At 37.7% G+C, this 19,350-nt stretch overlaps 1 protein-coding gene across 11 annotated transcripts in view; it reads right to left on the bottom strand.

The window, feature by feature from the left end:
* Nucleotides 1–17,594, bottom strand: part of LOC131150429 (uncharacterized) — a 32,439-nt gene extending 14,845 nt beyond the window's left edge. The window contains exons 1-5 of one of the 11 annotated variants that reach the window (XM_058101134.1): nt 17,472–17,594; nt 17,176–17,354; nt 4,429–4,941; nt 4,121–4,288; nt 1,394–3,776 (exon numbers count right to left, since the gene is read on the bottom strand). In XM_058101134.1, coding sequence (XP_057957117.1) covers nt 1,394–3,776; nt 4,121–4,288; nt 4,429–4,941; nt 17,176–17,266 — 3,155 coding nt within the window. In that variant the 5' untranslated portion in view covers nt 17,267–17,354; nt 17,472–17,594. Of the gene's footprint in view, nt 1–1,393; nt 3,777–4,120; nt 4,311–4,428; nt 4,972–17,175 lie in introns of all 11 variants that reach the window. The other 10 variants (XM_058101136.1, XM_058101137.1, XM_058101138.1 and 7 more) reach the window with 10 other exon arrangements.
* Between the last annotated feature and the right edge of the window lie 1,756 nt (nt 17,595–19,350).

Raw genomic sequence — 19,350 nt, 5'->3', positions numbered from 1 at the left:
ATAACATGATTATCATGGTTAGGGCACATCCTATAGTAGCTCTAAGAGAAAAAGTCCAAGTTTTGATCCTCCAAAATTTCTCAAACTTGATATGATGTCAAGATGCTCCAAGGTAAGCAATAAATACTAGCAGGACAATTCTCATAGGCAGGGAGGTCAGGTATATATGGACGAACCGTTAATTCCTTCTTGTGGTTGATTAATCCGGTAGAATGCTAGCAAGATGACTCTCATAGGCAAGGAGGTCATGTATGTAAGAACAAACTATAAATTCCTTCTAGCGGTTGATGTAGTCCAGTAGGCCTTTTCGTAGAAACCTTAAACCATGACAAAATCTTAATGGGCCCTACTTGAAGTGAAAGCAGAAGAAGAATTAGGGTGCACAAGCATTTAAGTTTGAATTGCTCTCCAAAAAACATTTTCAATAATGTAGAGTATATGAGTTATCTCTTCATATCAATTTATTGATCATCCAACTACTTCATGGTAAAAATCCAATTGATGACACATGGAACCCAAGGCAGAAGGCTCCCAGTGCAAAACGATGAATCTTTATAAGAAAAATCCTTGAGCTAATTAGAATCCTCCAAACTGCCATCCCTCATACTTAATCTTTCTAGGGGACGGCCAGTTCCACTGTTTGGTCCACTATAAAATATTCAAAGACTCTGCATGCAAACTCTCCTCCCCTTTTCAAGAAGCCCATAAATACCTAACATTTATTGGTTCTATGTTCTACTCGTAGAGGTAAATTTTCAAGCCGTAAATGTTCACAAAGAATCACACAACCTCCTCTCTTCAAGGATTTCCTTCTTTTTATTTTTTATTTTTTCAAAATATTCTGGCTATGTTTTCTGTTTCGGGGGGAGGGAGAGGGCAGCATGGGAATTTGGTTGAAACTCAATGCTGAATGAGTTACAAATAAATAAATAAACAAAATTTTGTTGTCTTTCTACAAATTCTACTGCAGGGAGGCTAAACTTGTATAGAAACGAGCAGCATCACTAGTGTAAAAGGCATTTTATTGGCAGAAATCCGGAGTATGAAGATTTTAAAACTAATAAAATGCTTTGAAAATGAGGAGTTTCATCAAAATCATCCAAAGAAAACTGAAGGAAAAGACAATGTGGTGTGCACATGAATCATTTTATTTTCGTGAGAATGTGAGTAAATTTTTTAGTTTCAACAAATATTTGATATGAAGAATTCTTCAAATTTAAGTCTCACTAAATAGGAAAAATTCCTTCTCCGCAGAAAGACACTCTAATGAAAATGAATTCGAACAATATCACCGCATAGGGAAGTCATAACACCATGTTGTTTCAAAAAAGACAAAGGCGAGATGGTGTCAAGACATAAATTTACCATTAGGTGGTTAGTATGCTATACTTACTTGAGGATATCTGTGCGAGACACACGAAGCTTCTTCATGGTGTCAAAGACTAGTGTGGGCATGCCTGAAATCTGCTGATTGACACAACTGCACAAAGCTGTAATCTGCTTCTCTTTCAAGCTTTCCCCACAACTAGAAGCAATGCACTTCACTTGCTTTGAATTTGAAATTACCTTGTCAGTGTTCATCAGCTCCATCATTTTCTGCTTCGAAGTAGGATCCATGTCCATCTTATGACTTCTTGTGGTGCTAAACAAATGTGCACCAGGTACTTGAATTTGGATTTTCTTGCTTTCCAGCAGCTTTGTAGTGCTTTCATTTCCAGTATAAAGATGCATTCTACTAGAATTGCATCGATTAAACAAAGAAGCATTGTATTCCAATTGATGCTGTTTTCTGGATGAAACAATAGGACATGCTACAGCCCAATGATTGAGCTGAAAACATCTAACACACCAACAAGTTGCCTTTTCTCCCCGATCAGATGCAACAATATTTCTTATCAGATCCTCCAGTTCGCTTTCTGCTATCTCTGGGCAATCTTGTAAATTATGTCCTCTTAGGCCACAAAATAAACAGGCTGTTATTGGATGATCTGTGTTATCTGTTTCATTTGATGGTATGATGTGTTTGAAAGCATCCAATCTCCTTCCAAAGACTGTAGCAATAGCCTCTGAACTTCTAAAGCTAAAGGAAGGGGAAATAGGGTTCAGTTTATACCTGAACTTCCCATCATTATTTGCCTTGGTTCTTTTGGAACCAAAAGAAGCCTCAGCATTGGAAACACAATGTTGCAATTCTTCACCTAAAGCACTCAATGGCTCTCTACTGCAGTACTCCCTGATCTCAATTTTTTTCTTGTCCTTAAAAGAATCGACATGATTCTGAGAACAAGGAAGAAGCCTAGAGTAATCAGTGGATTTTTTAATAAATTGGCATTTTCGTTGGCTGCAATCCTCTGTATTTAGCACACACCCAGGAGTTTTTGCAGCAAATCGAGTTATCCACAAGCTACCAAGACGACAGTGATCATTATCAATCTCTTTGCCCCTAGTTTGAGGATCAAAATCATTGTTATCAGCACTGCTGGTTTTACGCTTCCCCAAAGAATTTGATGAGCTTGCTGCATCTTTCTCTGTATGACTTTCTGGGTTACATATTTTTCTCAACTCTGCGGAGTTTATGGTGCAGTTATCTAGAATGGCAGAAAATTTAGTCGATGAATTCAGAGGCCGGGTTGATGGCCCTTCTTCATCTCCAGACCGCAATCGGTCGAACTTCTCATTTGGCAAAAGATATTGACTGCCAAGGTTATCATCTTCCGCAAGACAGGCTGATGGAATACTGTTGACGTCATTTATGTTATTAGCAAGCACAATTTTCTTAGACCCTTCTCCTGTTTCACATTGGCTAATCAACATTTTTACATCCTGAGCCCTTTTATTTGGCCAATACAAGGACTGAAAAATAGAACGGAATCCCATTCTGCACCCAGAATCTTGGTTTTCCATGCACAAGAAGTTTTTCTGCTCATTGCTTTCATGCTCATGATTGGGATGTGGGAGAGTGAGAGCAAAAGGCGTCCCCCCTTGATCAGATTTGGGAAACCCCTTAGTCACGTTTGATATCCAATTCAGAAAAGAGCTGTCTTGTCTAAAAGATGTGGAAGGAGGACTCTCTCTCATCTGTTTTTTGACTCTTTTACTACCAAACAGTTTTTCTTCCAAGCTCCATCGCTTATTTCCTGTTATGGATAACCGAGCCCCATTAGAACTTTCAACGCTGTCATGGATGTCATCCTCCTCTTTTGACATCCTCTCATTAGCATCTCCCTCTGATAAAGACTTTCCTTTGCCCTTCCTTTCATAACTATGGATTCTGCTGCCTTTTTGAGAATGAATTTTGTCCCCAAGAATCATCTCTTCACCCAGCTGATGGCTCCTATTAACTTCATTGGCTGATTCTAATTCTATTATCTTATTCGCTGCACCAGAAGCCTTTTCACAATTCAGAAGCGTTAAATCATTTTCAGCAGTTGACTCCAATTTTTCTAGAGTGGTGCTACCAGGCACAATTTTTTTCATTTTATTTTTGCTTTTTTCTTCATAGAATAAAGCCAATTCCTTGTCTCTGTTTCCCAAGGATGTGGAATTGGTTGCTTCGGTATTGTGTTCTTCATACTGTCCCGCAGCATGAACTTCAGAGGCCAAAACCTCTGCTCCTCGTGAATGATTGCAACAGCCATATTCTCCACTTCCACCAATGGGATCAGAGTGTATTGCTTTAATAGAGTCTCTGGGCAGTGGATCAATTTGTGCAATATCTTGTTCTGGTTCACCTACTATGAATAATGTAGAATCAGCTAATCTGCCATCTTCCTGATCTGCATAAAAACCAGAGTTCCGGCAAGATGTCATATTTGAGGAAAATATGACGGTTTCATTTGCTACAATGTGAGCTCAAATCCCAATAGTTTTGTGTCAGGTTAATGGAATAGTACATCCATATTCTACCCATCTCAAGTTTAGAGCAGATAAAAAGAGGCTCCAGAATTTCACAATGCTCTCACAAATAAAATTTCATTTTCATTCATTTTGGTAAAGATTTAATTCTTGAAAATCCATGATTAATACTATAATGCTTAATAATGAGATGCAAGAGTTTTCCAGAACCATGTCACAGATATACTTTCCCAGTGTGCCAAAGACAAGGAGTGGCATTGTGCACCTTGCAATCTTGTACAGTTCTTCTGTCTAGTCTCAGACATAGTGGCTTTTTGCACATTGATTGGAATGCATGTATCCTCATTATCTTTTCCTAAATATTCATTCTGATTGATAAGCAGAACAGATTCTTGAACCACTGTGTCTGTATGCTCCATCTTATCGCCATTTCCTGCATAACAAGATTTCAATTCCTGCATTTCAAGCATGATTCTCAGGGGAAAAAACAAAATTATGGCCTTAAATAGACACTCATAGATCAATATAATCATCATTATTCTACTGGATGTCCCTGGAAAGAATCATCAGTACCTGTATTGTTACCATGAGTTGATTCACATATTGGGATGCCAGCATCACTACTAGGATAATCAGACGTAGCTCTCTCAGCTACTTCATTACTCTTTACATAAAATGTCCCTTTTGATCCCATTAAGTTCCCTTTCTCATTAAGACCTTTAGAACAAGACAGTGCTTCATTGCTTTTTGTCAGTGAAAGAACCATATTGCTAGGTTCTGCACCCCAAAGAACAGAAGTTTTTTTCTTGGCTAAAGTGCAATCAGCACATTTAAGACTCAAACCTGTGTGTGGAGTCCAAACTAATTCAGAAAGGAAATCGGTGGCCACAAATGTCATGTCAGCACTACAACCTGCATTTGCACCTGCACCTGTATTATTGTTTAAACCTCTTTGAATGCCTTGACTGGAATTATCCAGAGTAAGTCCTAAGTCAGTCCGTGATTCCATGTTGTCATTGCTGATGTTGATTTTCAGCCAGATAATGGGCAATCCTGAAAAGCAATCTAAGCGATTTTTCTTTGATGCTTGACACACAAATTATGAACTATCAGATTCTGTTGATTCAGAGGTAAGTTCAACCAAGAAAAAAGTCAAAGTGAAGTTTAAAGCAGCATAAGCTTTGAAATGGCATACTGAAATAAATAATTGAAGAACTAATGATACTTTAAATATTAAAAACAGATTGCAGCTGAACTGCTTTGTGATTATTACAGAAAAAATTCCCTGACAGATGCACAAAAATAAGGAGATTGAAATAGGGTGGGGGGGGGCATAAAAGTTCCATTTCTATTCAACATAGAAGAAACACCTTGTACGATACCTACTTGTTAGAGGTTCTAGATGTCTTTTAGTATTATTATTATAGTGTTAGTATGTTAATTAGTGAGAATTAGTAAGGATATTATTGCCATTAGAATGTATTTAATTTGTATTATAAATAGACTAAGAGACCTACCTTCCAGTTAGGTCGTTCATTTTAATCAAATCTTAATATGGTATCAGAGTGTAATTCAACCTAAACCCTATTTTCCTCAGTTGTTGTCAGAAAACACCATTCCCACGGCTGTTCTTTCCTGATACACCTCCATCCCCATATAATTTCATAAATCCAACCATATAGCCACAAAAAGACCCCCCCCCCCCCGCCATGACTCACCCCACAATCCCATCACTGGAGGACACCCCATGCGCCCTCGCGACAGCCAAATGCTAGCAAGGCCGAAGCCACGCTCCGGAACGTGAGTGAAGTTCCGGCCACTTTTTAGGCTATATTATCAAGCTGTTAGGCCAGTCTTTGGCTCAAAAAGTCAACATTTTTCATACATGCACTTGCGGTATTCCGTTCATTTCTGTTCAGGGTTTGTGAAGGCTTCTTTGTGAGTTTTTTAGAGCCGTGGCAGCATTCGTATGTTCAGTTGTGAGGGTGTGGCAGTGCTATATCCGTTGGTAAGTTGTTCACCTCGTCCATGGTTGTTCGGTGTTTCACATAGTCTGTGATTGTCCTGATTATTGATTGTTCTTCTTGTTTTCGGTGTGGTTGCTCATTTGTCAGTGCTGTGGCAGTGCTTTATCCGTCAGTGAGTTGTTCACCTCATCTGTTGTTGTGTCGGTGCTTCACATAGTTTGTGATTGTCCCGATTAATTTTGATTGTTCTTCTTGTTATTGGTGTGATTGCTGATTTGTGAGTGTTGGGATGGAATCTATGAATCCCAAAAATTTGTTTCCAAAATCGCTACCACAAATAACGACTCAAAAGTTGGATAGCAAGAACTATGTTCAATGGTCTAAAGCTATTTGGATTTATTTAGCAGGATTAGGGAAATATGAGCACTCTGCTTCAATCTGATTCTTCAGATGAGAAGAGAAAAGACGCGTGGGTTAGGGAAGATGCCTTGGTTGTTTCCCTCTTATGGAATTCGATGGAGCCACAGATAGCATGGATGTGTATGCATCTAGATATGTACAAGGAGATTTGACATTATGTCAAACTTCTATACTCCAGTAACATTGCACGTATGTATGATTTATCCTAGGAATACTTTTAGTTACAACAAGGAGATAGGAGTATTGCACATTATTTTGGAGAGATTAAGCGTATTCATGAAGAGCTTAATGCCGTGCAACCTATAACTGCTGACGTTCATGAGATGCAAAAGCAGAGGGAACAAATGACGATTCTTCATTTTCTAGCAAGCTTGAGACCTAAGCTTGAGGCAGTTCAGTCTCAAATACTCAGCAGTGCCAAGCTGCCATCATTTGCTGATGTTTATTCTCATGTCCTTCGTGCTTCCTTTAGCATGCACTCTCCTGCTGTCTGGCTCTGAGAGGACAGCCATTGCTACAAGGGTGATTCTAGTTCTCTACCAAATAACAGCAAAAGTTATCGCGGTGGTTCGAGTGGTTGTAGTGGTAGAGATGGACGAAGCAGAGGTACTCCTCGCAAGTGCGCTCATTTTGGACGGAATAATCATACCATTGAGCAGTGTTGGGATATTTACGGCAGGCCTTCAAGTGTTGCCAATGCAGCCACCACTGAATTCACACCTTTGGGGGCAGCCAATGCAGCCACCACCGACTCCTCACCTTTGGGGTCAAGTGGGGGGCAACGTACTGTATCTATGTCAAAGGAAAAGTATACCAAGTTCCAACAGTATCAAGCGTCACAAGAAGCTGCTCTTCCTATTGCATCTATTTCCCAAACAGGTAATCACACAATATGTCTGTCATCCAGTACTTCAGTTCAAGTGGGAGCTGTTGGAACTCACAAGTGAAGGAGAGATTGTTGAGAATTCCACTTGTGAGTTTGTCCCACATTGAAAAAATTGAGTGGATGATAGGTGCTTATATATGTGGTTGGGCCCAAGACCCAATAGAATTAAGCTTTTTGGTCAATTTGGTGCTCGCCCATGTGTATCAAGATTACCCATGAACTCCTCCAGTGCTAACAGTTAATTCACATGAGGTAGTCACACAGTAAAGGGGAAATGCTAGTGTCTATGCAGGTAAAGATAGTTTTAAAATCTTAAGTGAAGAACAGAAAAATTTGAAGCAACTATCAGTTAAGTTTTTTTTTTTTTTTTTTGGGGGGGTAAAAAAAGGCGGCACCTCCTTTCTTTATTAGAAAACCCCTCACTTATGGCAGAGGAAAATCGTGGTTCCAACTTTGAGACTTTTGGATAACAAAATCAAACCCCAAGAATCTAAAACTGACTTAACCAACTTATTCAAAACCAATAAACCAATGAACAACAACCAAACAAAAAAACTAAGAACTAAACAACTATAAGTGGAAAACAAACAAAACTTCGGAAGATCTCGAGAAATAAACCATCCACTACAACTTTCACAAACACCAGCACAAAGCATCACGAACGCAAGGAAGGAAATCCCAACAAATCCAAATGAATCATTCCCTTGACTTGCTATGGAAGATCATCCTGACAACTCTATGATCTAAATATACCAGATTCACCTTGCTTAGCAAAGAAATCTGCACTTTGGTTCGCCTCTCTGTAAACATGTTCCACTCTGTAATGTATGTCTCTCAATGCTAACACAAACTCTTCCCACAATTCCCATTAGTTCCAAGCCGAACACTTCCCAGAATTAATCCACTAAACCAACAAAGCAGAGTCACAGGCAATCTCCACTTGATCAAATCCGAGATCTTTGCATAGATTAATCCCTATAATAATTGCTTTCAATTCGGCCATATTATTGGTTCCATAACCCAGTAATGAGGAAAAAAGCTGCTTTAAATAATCCTCTTTCATCTCTTATCACATCTCCACCACCACAATTACCTGGGTTACCTTTACAGTTTCCATCCACATTCAACTTAACCCAACCTATCCGAGGTTTACATCATCTGACTACACGAGGAAGACGAACCCTCACATTTTTCACTTGAATATTCAAAGCACGAAGGATTGCAATATTCGTGCAAGAAGCAGGTGCACATTTAGTTGACTTGTCCGAAATGGATCTTATCTAATATTTAATATCAAGCCACACAGTTCTCACCGAATCATGAATTGATTCCATCTTGGCTCTACATCGATGAGTCCAAAGTCTCCAAATGATGAGATTATGTATGAGACCTACCAAAAATGCCTAACTATGAGGCCCGTTTTGCACAACTAAACCAGAAATTAACTCTAGCATTCCATGTATTCGTTGCCATAAAACTAACACCCAACGCCACTGCTGCTTGTTTCCATACCTCCTAAGCAAAAGATCCTGTGCAAAACACATGGTCTAGAGATTTAATCTTGGCATTTGAAAAATAATCACACCGAGAGGTTATCTGAACACCTACTTCTTGAATACGAGTATCAGCTGGATGACAAGTAAACCAAGACTTCCACATACAAATTGGCACCTGTTTTGGTAACATAAGATGTTAGATCCATTTTGAAACTAAGAATTACTCTTTACGCTCCCTTATAATTTCCCAAGCACTTGCTGTGGTAAATTTCCCATCTGTTGAAGGTTCCCAAATTATTATATCTGGACCCTCCTTGCAAGAAATAGCAGAGTTCATTACTTCTTTAGCCTATTCTTCACCCAACAAACCCACTAATAAATCAACAGTCCACCGATCTCTATCCCAACAATCTCGTGTTCATAGCTTATGGTTTCTGATTTCCTGAACCTTAGCACAAAGGGGACCAGAGGCTAACCATCGATCAAACCAGAAAGAGGCCGACCCTTCTTTAATATGAACACAAACATGCTCTAATACTTCAGGTATCACACGTGCAATCGATCTCCAAAATCTGATTCCTTTATCTGGCTTCATTTCTCTCAAGTGGCGTCTATTATTCAAATACTTGGCTTTAAAGAATTGAGTCCACAGATTATCCATAGTTAACAATCTCCACACAAACTTCATATGCAATGATTTTTTTACTTCCTCAAAATCCCTAATACCCAAACCACCCTCACAAACAAGCTTACATATATTAGGTCAAGAACACAATTTCCTTTTCCTTTTATCATTTACTCCACTCCAAAAAAAATTCGATAACAGAGAATTTATCTTTGTGAAAACAATATTAGGAATGTCAATTGCTGCCAATTGATGAACCGTCTTTGATGATAATACATGCTTAATTAAAGTTAAGTAGCCCCCTTAAGATAAAAGCTTAAATTTTCAACCCGCTATCTTTTTCCTCAATTTAGCAACTAGAGGCTCTAAAATATGGGCCGTAAGACGACCCAATACCAAAGGAACACCCAAGTATGTAGCAGGGAACCCTCCTTCCGCAGAGTCAGTCATCCTTAACAAGGATCAATTCTGAGCATAAGCAATTCTCTTTGACAAAAAAATACTTGACTTGTCTTTATTTATCATTTGACCAGACCAATCCTCATATTTCTTAAGAGTGTTGATAAGCATTCGAATGGAACTTCTCTTACCATTGGCAAAAACAAGAATGTAATCCACATAGAGTAGGTGAGATACCAAAGGCGCCCCACGAGGATGATAGCAAGCCCCTATCTTATTCTCCATAAAATTTTTCTTTAGAAGCCGAGAAAGAACTTCCTGTAAAATAATAAACAAATAAGGAGATAGAGGGTCTCCTTGGCGAAGCCCTCGAGAAGGTTTAAAGAAACATTTATAAGTGTCATTCATCATAATGGAAAACCAAGGAGAAGAAACACATTCCACCACTAAACCATGTCAACCTTGATCATTATTTTTCCACCATTAGACTTCTTATGTAGTGAATGAACCATTTCTTGTACCAATGTAATATTTTCAAATATACTTCTACTGGGAATGAAAGCTCTCTGTTCCATAGAAATCAAAGAAGACAATAAACCTGTCATCCTTGCAACAATAATTTTTGAAAAAATTTTGTAGATAACACTGCAAAGACTAATAGGCCTGAATTTGTCAAATCTCTGAGAATTCTTAACTTTTGGGATTAGAACAATGTAAGATGCAGAATAAAATCTAGTAAGAGGAGACCCAACAAAAAAATCTCTAGCTACATCGATCACCTCTTCTTTTACAATATCCCAACAATCATGGAAAAAGGCCGAACCAAAACCATCCGGACCTGGGCTACTATTTCTAGGGATAGAAAGAAAAGCATCCCTTACCTCCACCTCGGACGGTGCACGACAAAGAGCAATATTCTCCTTTTCAGAAACCATAGGAAATAGAATATCATCAAGGTAAGTTGTTCAATTGGGTCCTACACCTGTTAAGAAAGTTTGAAAATACCTTACGGCACCCTCATGAACAGCCTCCACAGAATCCAACACTTCTCCATTCGAAAGCTTCAATGAATGAATCATAGCCTTCTTCCTCTTTTGGTTCACAAAAGCATGAAAGAACTTTGTATTATTATCCCCTGCCTCCAACCACTTCTTTTTGGTTTGCTGAGAAATATGAATCTCCTCCCTTTTTTCCTATGCTTCCAACTTGAGTTTAGAAAGGAAGAAATCTTCCTCAATTTCTGGAAAATACCCTTCCTGAAGCTGAGCCTCTAGAACCTCTATACTTTCCTCCAATTTTTTAATGTTCTGATGCACATGTCCAAATACCTGCTTTTTCCAGTTCCGGATTGCAACTTTCGTATGCTTCAATTTAGCACCAAGTCTTACTAAACCCGTGCCAAGGAATTCCTCCCTCCAGGCTTCCTCCACACAAAACTTAAAAGACTGATGAGTGCTCCACATATTCTGATACCTGAAGGGAGAAGGACCATACCTATGCAAATCTCTATGAAACCAAATAATCAATGGTTTATGATCTGAAGTCCTCCTATTTCCATACTCAGAATAAATATTTGGCAAAGATTGGAGAGATTCGAATTATAGAGGACCCTATCCAATTTTGGCCAACTCCGAGAATGTCCACTGTGACCATTACACCAAGACATGTTGCTGCCAGAAAAACCCAATCCATAAGACCACAGTTGTCCAAGCAAGTATTAAATTCCTCCATAGCCGATAACGGTCTCGTATGACCACCAATACATTATGAATCTGAACGGATGATATTAAAATCTCCCACCACTAACCAAGGGAAATCATCCCTCTTTACAACCTCCAAATCATTCCAAAGTTCCCAGCGATCTATTTGACGACATTTAGCATAAACAAATTAAGCCAAGAAATTCTGGTCCACAGAACTATAAATATCCGAAATAACTGGATCAAACATATGTTGTAACCCAAAGTGCACTTCCTCTTCCCAAAACATCCAAAGTTTACCCCCCACTGATGCATTCGCACAAAAATTCGGAAAATTTAGAAAGCCAGCCCATTGCAACATCAACCTTTCATCAGAAAATGGCTCTGAAAGAACCAAAATAGAAGGCAAAAATTTCCTCATTAACTTTTGTAAATGGCATTTAGACGTGCCTAAATCCCGCACGTTCCACACTATAATTGTATTAATCATAAATCAAGTTTCTTTGAATGAGTAATAACCCATTGAGATTTCTTCTCACTTTGCCCATTAATATCCTTCAACTTAAAAAGCGGAACGTGTAAATCATCATCCGAACAATAGCCTTTTTCTAATGGGAGTTTCTTCAAAGTATTTATCTCCACCTCCCTATCCGATTCACAATTATGTAGGACATACCTGGGCATGATTGTACACTCTTATTCCAAGATTTCTCAAACCACATTACAAGATGTCATCAACTGATCACACACAACTATAATATCTTCCACTATCAAAATATCAGCGTCGGGAGTACCCAAGACTGGTTTAGCAATCTCCTCCCTCTGCTCAATCTCATACTATTTTGTGTACATCTGCAAAATCTCCACTTCAGGCCTCAGTTCTTCAGGTACAAACTCCCCCTCTTCCATCTCACTTTGCGGAACTGTCTCAACCACTGGCAAAATTTGTGATGCCGTTGCACCCTCTTGAACATGATCCACCTCTAAAGGTTCTTCAACAATGCATGGATCAATCAATTCTCTCTGAACTTCATTTCCTTTATCCAAATGCTTCTCACGCCAAACTTCTTGTTGATTTTTTTGTCTAGCATTTTCCGTATCCTACGTTTATCCCCAAATTTCTATTTCCTTTCACCCACTTGGCATACCACTTGGAATGCCCTTGTCTATGACATTTCTCACAATAAAATCCTTACTTTTCGTACCTCACTTCCTGCCAAATTTTTTGATTTGCAAAAACAACAATCGAGAAAGCATCCAGCTGATCTACCAATAAATCCACCTCCACGCATATTCTCGCACCCATAGCCCTAGTTCAATTAAGTGTAGCATTGTCAATTCCCAAATGCTCCTCAAGTTGGCTTAGCAGAAAATCTTAAAAGACAATTTTGGGAAGATATGGATAGTATTATACGAGGCATACCAGGGACTGAGAAAATATTTATAGGAGGAGATTTGAATGGACACGTTGGAAGATATAATAAAAATTATGAAAGGATACATAGAGGATATGGATATGGAGACAAAAATGAGTATGGGGAGATGATCTTAGACTTTGCTATGTCATATGATTTTAGTATAATGAATACTTGCTTTAAGAAAAGAGAAGAACACTTAATAACCTTTAAAAGTAGACAAAATAGAAGTCAAATAGATTTTTTTTTAACTAGGAGGGTAGATCGTGTATCATGCAAGGATTGTAAAGTTATTCCAGGTGAAAGTCTAACCACACAACATAGAGTCTTAGTGTTAGATATATGCATTAAAGAATGGAAGAAAAAGGATAAAATAAACAAGTGTAGGAGAACTAGATGGTGGAACCTAAAAGGAGAAAATATAATAAAATTTAAAGATAAAATGATCAAAAATGGGGATTGGACCTTAGAGGATGGGATAGATTCAAATATTCTTTGGAATAGATTAGCTAGCTCTATTAAAAAGATAGCAAAAGAGATTTTAGGCGAATCAAGGGGAATATTCTCAAATAGCAAAGAAAGTTGGTGGTGGAATAAAGATGTACAAAAAATCATAAAGACAAAAAGAATTTGGTATAAAACGTGGCAAAAATGTAGAGCGATAACTTTGAAAAATATAAGAAGGCAAGAAAAGATGCAAAAAGGGCCGTTAGTGAAGCTAAATATAGATCATTTAATAGTTTGTATGATAGATTAGGTACAAAAGAAGGGGAAAGAGATATATTTAAACTTGCTAAAGCTAGAGAAAGGAAGAACAAGGACTTAGGAAATGTAAAATGTATAAAAAGTGAGGATGATATTGTCTTGGTTAAGGACGAAAATATTAAAGAAAGATGGCGAAATTACTTCAGTAAGTTGTTTAACGAAAACCAAATAAAAGGCTTAAATTTAGAATTGTCAAATGAGGAAAAGACTAAAAATATAAGATTTATTCGAAAAATTAGAGTTAACGAAATTAAGTTTGCACTAAAAAAGATGAAAAATGGGAAAGCTATGGGACCAGATAACATCCCAATTGAAGTTTGGAAATGCTTGGGTGATGACGGAATTATATGGTTAACTAATTTATTTAATACAATTGTAAAAACTAAGAAAATGCCAGATGAATGGAGGAAAAGCACTTTAATACCTATATACAAAAATAAAGGAGATATTCAAAATTGTAATAACTATCGTGGAATTAAACTTATGAGTCATACGATGAAACTATAGGAAAGAGTAGTTGAACAAAGAATAAGGTTGGAAACGAAGATCTCAGAAAATCAATTTGGTTTTATGCCTGGGAGATCTACCACAGAAGCTATTTATCTTTTAAGAAGATTAATGGAAAAGTTTAGGGAAAAGAAGAGGGACTTGCATATGATATTTATTGACCTTGAGAAAGCATATGATAGGATACCTAGGGAAGTTCTATGGTGGGTTTTAGAAAAAAAAGGTGTATGTTGTAGGTATACCGATGTCATTAAGGATATGTACGATGGAGTAATGACTAGTGTAAAGACTATAGATGGAGAAACTAGAGAATTTCCAATTACCATAGGTGTACATCAAGGATCTGCTTTGAGTCCTTATCTTTTTGCTTTAGTGATGGACCAATTGACAAAGAGTATTCAAAAGGAGGTTCCATGGTGTATGTTGTTTACAGATCATATTGTATTAATTGACGAAACTAGGGATGGAGTAGAGGCTGAGTTAGACTTATGGAGAGAAGCTTTGGAATCTAAAGGCTTTAAGATAAGTAGAAATAAAACAGAATATATGAAATGTAATTTTAGTAATGATAGGACGAATATTAGAGACAAAGTTAAACTTGATGATGAAGAAATAAATAGTACTTGTAGATTTCGATACCTTGGATCTATTATGCAAACTGAAGGAGAAATTGAAGATGATGTAATGCATACAGTTAAAGCAGGTTGGGTAAAATGGAGAAGTTCTTCAAGTGTTCTATGTGATCATAGAATACCCTTAAAATTGAAAGGGAAGTTTTATAGGACAGCTATAAGACCAGCTATGCTATATGGATCAGAATGTTGGACGACGAAGAAGCATAATATCCAAAAAGTAAAAGTTGCCGAGATGAGGATGCTTAGATGGATGAGTGGTATAACATTGAAAGATAAATTAAGGAATGAACATATTCGTGGTAAGTTAGGTGTAGCTCCTATAGAAGATAAGATAAGGGAAGGACGACTCAGATGGTATGGACACTTGCAACGTAGGCCTTATAGTGCACCTATGAGGAAGAGTGACTTAGTTACTATGGGGGGCAGTAGAAGGGGTAGGGGTAGACATAAAATAACTTGGGAGGAGATAGTGAGTAAGGATTTAATATCTTTGAATCTATCAAAAGAAATGGTCCATGATCGCATAAATTGGAGGAAAAGGATTCATATAGCCGACCCCACTTAGTGGGACTAAGGCTTGGTTTTGTTGTTGTTGTTGTTGTATTGTCAGTTCCCAAATATCGACCAAACCTCGTGGCTAGAATCTGTAAACAATCAAGCCTGTACATGTGCATCGGACGACCATGGAGGAATAACCATTGAGGGGCCAAGGATGGTTCCTGCTTCCAATTGAAATCCTTTGTCCAATGAAAAAGACGAAACAGGAATCCAGCCAAAATTCTTCCTTCACGTGACCATCCATGAAGAAAATCTCATTCATTATTCATCTGAACCAATACATGAAAATCATCCATGAAACTAACAGAAGGGATCTATGAAAAGCCCCAAGACTTTATGATATTCAAATGGATAACATCAATGGATGGCCTAGAGTGCAAAAATTTCAAAACTAACACAAACCAGAAATCTTCCGCCCTTTGTTCATCTCAGCCTCAAAGAAAATGAATCCAATATCTCCATCTACATCAACGGGATATCTCATGGCTAGTTTGAAAGAGGAAGACGACGGGTTAACAACATGAGAACGTGATACTACATGGGCATACGATAAAGGTCCTGAACCACCTTTAGAAAGAGGCACCACTGGTGGAGGATCCACCAGAGGACCGGCGGGCGCTGCCATCGAAACCCTAGGTCCGTAGGCGCCTAGATGCTCACAAATGCTGCCAAAGTGTCTTTCCATAGCATTGCTTGCGATATGTCTTTGGTGCCGAAAGGGAAGGGCTGATGACGCTGAAAATTGGAAAAGAAAATCGGCAAACAAAAACCGAAGCTCAGTCTCAGGGGGAGGAGGACGAATACATACCTTGCAACCGACAGTGGTGGATTCCGGCGACTCCTCTCCCTCTAGCGACTGACTAAGCGGAGGTGGCTTGGGCGGACTCCGACGACTCCAGCGAATGGCAGGCGGGAACCCTGGTTCGGCAGTCGGCACTTCGGTACGTCGCCTTCAAGGCTAATTTTTCGCAAGGAGAAAGAACAGGGACTGTTTAGTTGAGGCAGCGAGGGCCGCGAGGCTGTGACAACGTGAAACCATGAAGCTGAAGGCTGAAAGAGTCACAGGCGCAAGCTCGCAGCGGGACAACGGCGCTGAGAGGACCATGGGAGGAAGGAATGAGCGGTGGCAGGAGTTTTTGAGATATGACTATTTTCTACTTCAATTAAATTTTAATTGCATATTTGCATTTTAGGTAACTCACCCAAATTGAGTTGTCTTAATTACGTAATTTGCATTTAAGATAACTCACCCAAATTGAGATGAATCGGATGATAGAGAGGTATATCAAACCTGGTTATGAATGCAGTGCAAATTTGGTATGTCTAACAAAAGAAAGCAGCATGCAATTCAAAATTGAGGAGTGCCCATATGCCTGCTGAGAAGCAAACAAAGGGGGGGAGAGTAGGAGGAAGAGAGCACTATGTCCTCCCCATTGTCTAGTTGCCAATTTGAATCAACCTTCTTTCTTTTCTTCTTTCGGTTGGAGCATCAGCCACATTATTTTTATTTTCCAACTATATGATCCACTGGAATCGTGACCTATAGGATTATCTAAAGAATTCACAATGATTATGCATTTCTTGTCATTAAACATTTGTGATCGTCTGACAAATTTGTTCCTGCTAGGATAATTCCAGCTATGCATTGACAAACACTAAAGTACAAATCATCTAAAAATCTAAAAAACCCGCATCTAAAACTCTTCAAAACTTCAAATAAACCAAACAAAACAAGAGAGAATTACTCTCTAATCACTTGCATATCCTCAATACACGCGCTCACACATTTTTTTTTTCTCTTTCATTTTCCAAAGTAGATGAACTGCATCACAAAGGCGAATAAGAGAAACAAAGAAAATACTACAGAAACTGAACTGAAAAATTAGGGAAAAACTTCAACACAGAGAGAGAGAAAGAGAGAGAGAGAGTGAGAGAGAGAATTCGAACCAATGCAAGTCATAGACCAAAACCAAGAGTCGAAGCAAAGAAACCATGACAGAGGCATGAAAACTGGCAAAAACCCATCACAGAAAAACATGAAAATGGGATTCCCACATTGCTCCTATTACCTTAATCCGCTTCCTGCCGTCTTCTTTCCCCTGAAATCAACCAATCCCCGCTGCCCTCTGCATTATTAACACAAGACCCTTGTTTATGAACCAACTACATAGTCATGGCCGTGTGTGTGTGTGTATGTGTGTGTGAGAGAGAGGAGAGAAAGAAGGTGGGTGTGCGCAGTTTACCAGCTGCCAGCCAACATGCCATGGCCTTGCCACCAGAGTCACATGAAGGATCTTGGCTTTTCAAGTTCGTGGCACTTGAGGCGGAGTTGCTGCCACGTGGACACCGTATGCGCCAGTAACGCTAATCTGTTTTAGTGTTAATACAATACTTATCCGTGCAAATGGAAGAAAGATCGAAGGTCCTCTGTTTTATTAATCCCTTTCCATAAAGTACAATTAAGAAAGAGATTGTATCAATTTAAAAATGATTCTTTCAAAGAGCAGAATCAATAGATATTATGCAGGACCTGATAAAATCTAACCTCATATTAAACAATATTTTTTTAAGTATGAAAAAAGGGACTAGCTTAATTAAAAATTATTCTTTTCCATAAGACAAGAAAAAGAATGGTAGATATCAAACAGAGGCTTTACAAAATATCATGACCCATTTACCGACTGTCATCCTCACTTATCCAAAATCCCAAAGTATAATTTGTTTGCACCCACCTAGATGGGCATTACAAATTTTACTAGGTTAGGATTTTTTTTTTTTTTTCTTTTTCTTTAGCAGCCCATATATTGGGCACTACCCAATCAATGAATAAGTTAATTAGATTGATGATTTTGAATTAGCCGATCTGTCATATTACCGTAACATCATATAAATTATTAATAATATTATACTTGAAATATTATTACACATGTGGTCCAAGATTTCTAATCACATTTTATAATAATAATGTTAATACTATGGGGATAAGATTATAGAATATGTGGTCCTAATCATTGTGATGCTAATGCTATACTTACAGGGATCACTTTACAAATACATGGTCCTAATCAAATATTATTATAGTACTTATCAAAAATAATATTATATATGTTATCATAATCACCTATCAACTAATTATAATAAAAAATAATTACTAGCCATAATTTAGATAAAATTTATACTTTTTTTTAAATTTTCTGAAATATACTTAAATTATTATTAAAAGTCACATAGATATTAAACATGGAGAGAAAAGTTTAATTTCATTACTTGTTTATTTAAGTTGCGTTAATTGGCATCACATATTACTAATATTATTATCCATATAAAAACATAGGACATCAAAGTAAAGTTGGTTGAGCAACTTAGGTCTTGCGATGAAATCCTCCTTCCAACACCCTCTCTACATTATCTTTAGAGTTTTTATAATCTGGTTCAAACCAATTTCAAACATATGGCGCTATTCATTTTAGTTCTTATTTGTAAGTAGTAACCAAAACAATCTTATGATCAATTCTGATGAAATCCTTAAATTTGATCCAAGTCTCAAAATCATGATTCCAAGTATATAAATTTCGTGACATTGAACCCTATGATTGCTAGATTAAATCCATTGTAAAGGGTCAATGATAGTTTCTCCTAGGGGCTAGTTAGTGGAAATATGATTTTTGTTCATATATTATTCCTACAAAGTCAAGGATAGTTATTGACGTTGAATTTTGTTTGAGAAGAAAACTTTTCAAAACATACAAGAGTTTTTCATCTTTTCTTTTGCTCATTTCATACTTATTTTTAAAACCACTAAATTTAAAATTAAAAAAAATGAAGGCTTGAATAAATTTTTAAATTTTTTCACAAGATAAGGATTTTCTAAGTTTTTTTCTCAAATAAACTTTAAATTGGTCGGGGCAAACTTTTCTCCTCAAGCCTTGTACTCAATCTATTTTTTCCTCCCATCTCTGAAACAAAACAACAAAGATAAAACCAAAATAAAACAAAACCTTCGACGCTTAGTCAATCTTAACTTACACATACCCCAACCACAAACAAGAAGTTAGAAGTCACATTCAACTTGAAATTTTACAAAACATGGAACACTAACTTGCTTGACCTAGTTCTAGCTCA

Source organism: Malania oleifera, chromosome 3 (genome assembly GCF_029873635.1).
Source record: "Malania oleifera isolate guangnan ecotype guangnan chromosome 3, ASM2987363v1, whole genome shotgun sequence".
NCBI classification, from domain to species: domain Eukaryota; kingdom Viridiplantae; phylum Streptophyta; class Magnoliopsida; order Santalales; family Ximeniaceae; genus Malania; species Malania oleifera.
Note: the sequence above shows the minus strand (reverse complement) of the source record. Positions and strands in the feature narration are given on the sequence as shown.